Source organism: Armigeres subalbatus, chromosome 2, assembly GCF_024139115.2.
Source record: "Armigeres subalbatus isolate Guangzhou_Male chromosome 2, GZ_Asu_2, whole genome shotgun sequence".
Classification (NCBI taxonomy): domain Eukaryota; kingdom Metazoa; phylum Arthropoda; class Insecta; order Diptera; family Culicidae; genus Armigeres; species Armigeres subalbatus.
Genome location: NC_085140.1, coordinates 319,437,567 through 319,440,053, shown reverse-complemented (window position 1 = coordinate 319,440,053; position 2,487 = coordinate 319,437,567). Strand labels below are relative to the sequence as shown.

The following is a 2,487-nucleotide window of genomic DNA, read 5'->3' as shown; positions in this document are numbered from 1 at the left end:
TTCGCTGGTTTTCATGATATCGTTGGTTCCAAGGTTGATTCCCTCTGCTGCTATCAACTAGGGTGGCATGTTTTGTCAATCCGTGGTCGCGTTGGGTGGTTCGTCGAGTCGATCGTTGTGCAAAGTGAGACAAAGAAGTGCTGTGTTGTGAACTTGGCTTCGCCTGTGCAGTGGAGTGCATTTTATATGAGAGCAGTGTTTCCCAAGCATTGTTTCAAGTGCCAGTGAAGTGTAAAATGCCAGATCTCCGAACATTGAGTAAAAAGGAGCATCAGCTCCGGAAGTCGCTTGAAGGGATTCAGCAGTTCGTCGCTAGTTATCAAGCAAGCAGAGATGCGCGACAGGTCTGTGTACGTCTGGAGGCATTAGAGAGGGTATATGGCCAGTTCGTCGATATTCGTATGGAGATTGAGCTGCTTTTAGAAGACGCAGTTGAGAAGGGCAATCCCCAAGAAGAAGAAGCGTTGACGGTAGCGAACGATAAAGTGAGGCAGGAATTCGAAGACAGCTTTTATTCCCTAAAGGCAGACCTAGTGGCCTTCAAAACGGTGGGCTCCAATGTATCGGTGGGATCTACAAGTCAGCAGCCGGCATCCCAGTTTGCAAAAGTGAAACTCCCGGAGATCAAGCTGCCATCGTTTAGTGGGAAGATTCACGACTGGGTGCCATACCGTGACAGTTTCCGTAGCCTGATCCACGATAATCCCCTCCTTTCGGATGTCGATCGGTTCACCTATCTCCGGTCTTCTTTAGTTGGCGACGCTTTTCAGGAAGTGAGTTCCATTGAATTGTCTGCGGCCAATTATGAGGTAGCATGGAAATCGCTCGAGAGTCGCTACGAGAACAAGAAGCTGATTGTCAAGGCGCATCTCGATGCGCTCTTCGCCGTGGAGAGTCTCAAGAAGGAAAGCCATGGAGGACTCAACCAACTAATAGGTGACTTCGAGAAGAACCTGCAGATGCTTGAGAAGATCGGAGAGAAGCCGTCGGATTGGAGCACCATTCTGGCTTACATGGTGTGTACCAGATTGGACTTGGCGACTTTACGGCAGTGGGAAACCCACCACAACAGCAAGGAAGTGGCGAAGTACAAAGACTTGATGGACTTCCTGAAGAGCCACTGTTCCGTATTGCAATCTGTGGTGCCAGTCGATACCGTCAGTTCCAACAAGCAACGGTCGTCACGTCCTGCAATTTGCAATACAATGGTTAAATCGACGGTGAAATGCTGGTTTTGCAACGAACCGCGCCATTCCGTGTTCCAGTGTGTCAGATTCCAGCGTATGAGTGTGTCGGACAGAATTGAGGCTGCCAACAGAAACAAACTCTGTCGAAATTGTTTATATCCGGGCCATTTTGCCAGAACGTGCGAGAAGGGAACGTGTCGTCAGTGTCGTCAGAAGCATCACACACTGCTGCACACTGAACAGTCTAGATCCTCCGATCCACCCACGCAGTCAAGACCTCCGACAGTCAACCAACAACACAGACAGCCACAACAGCGATTCACACCACCGAACCAACATACTCAGATTGCCAACACTGCCAATACACAAGACTCACACACAGCCAGCCACAGAACACGCCACCACAAGCCAAACACATGTAGCCCTCCCATAACACCGACACAAAACATAGTTTTATCCACCGCCTTGGTCAGCATTAGAGACCGCTATGGCAGATCCGTGCTGGCACGAGCGCTGCTGGATTCGTGTTCGCAGCACTGTCTAATGACATCAAGTTTCGCTAGCAAACTCAAGCTAGACGAAACGCCAGTCTATTTGGCGATTCAAGGCATTGGATCGACTCAAATTGCTTCCACCAGGCTGGTTACCGCCGTAGTTAGTCCAAGATCGGTAAATATTTCATCGTTTGCCGAAGAAATGCAGTTCCATGTGCTGCCGAAGCTCACCGTGTCACTGCCTACGGCAAGCTTCTCTGTTACAACGTGGAATCTCCCAGATTCGGCGCTTCTTGCGGATCCCAGGTTCTTCGAGACAGGACCGATCGATCTTATAATCGGAGCTGAATATTACATGGAACTGCTGAAGGAGGAAAGACGGAAAGCTACGGATGATAGTCCGACGGTGCAAGACACCGTATTTGGATGGATTATTTCCGGTCGTGTTCCTGAAGTTCCTGTTAGTGCATCGTACTCGGTAGTTCACGTGTGTTCAACGGCGGAGATACAAGAACAGCTTTCAAGGTTCTGGGAAGTGGAAACTTGCGAGTCGTTTTCGATGCGTCATGCCCGACATCCAGCGGAATTTCTCTGAACAATGCTCTGATGGTGGGACCCGTTGTTCAGGACACGATAGTGGACATTGCACTCCGCTTCCGAACTCACCGGTTCGCTCTAGTAGGAGACGTAGCAAAAATGTATCGTATGATATTGTTAAATCCAGCCGATCAGCAGTTGCAGAGGATAGTTTGGAGAGATAGCGCAGCGGAACCGCTTCGGACATTCGCTCTCGTCACGGTTACGTA

At 49.7% G+C, this 2,487-nt stretch overlaps 1 protein-coding gene across 1 annotated transcript; it reads left to right on the top strand.

Annotated features, from left to right (window-relative positions):
- The first annotated feature begins 236 nt into the window (after positions 1 to 236).
- Positions 237 to 2,276, top strand: LOC134209889 (uncharacterized). The gene has a single exon (XM_062685911.1). The coding sequence runs from the start codon at positions 237 to 239 to the stop codon at positions 2,274 to 2,276; it is 2,040 nt and encodes a 679-aa protein (XP_062541895.1).
- The last annotated feature ends 211 nt before the right edge of the window (positions 2,277 to 2,487 follow it).

Bases quoted from the DNA above. Each gene is read 5' to 3' on its own strand.
- LOC134209889 (XM_062685911.1), top strand. From the start codon at position 237: ATGCCAGATCTCCGAACATTGAGTAAAAAGGAGCATCAGCTCCGGAAG.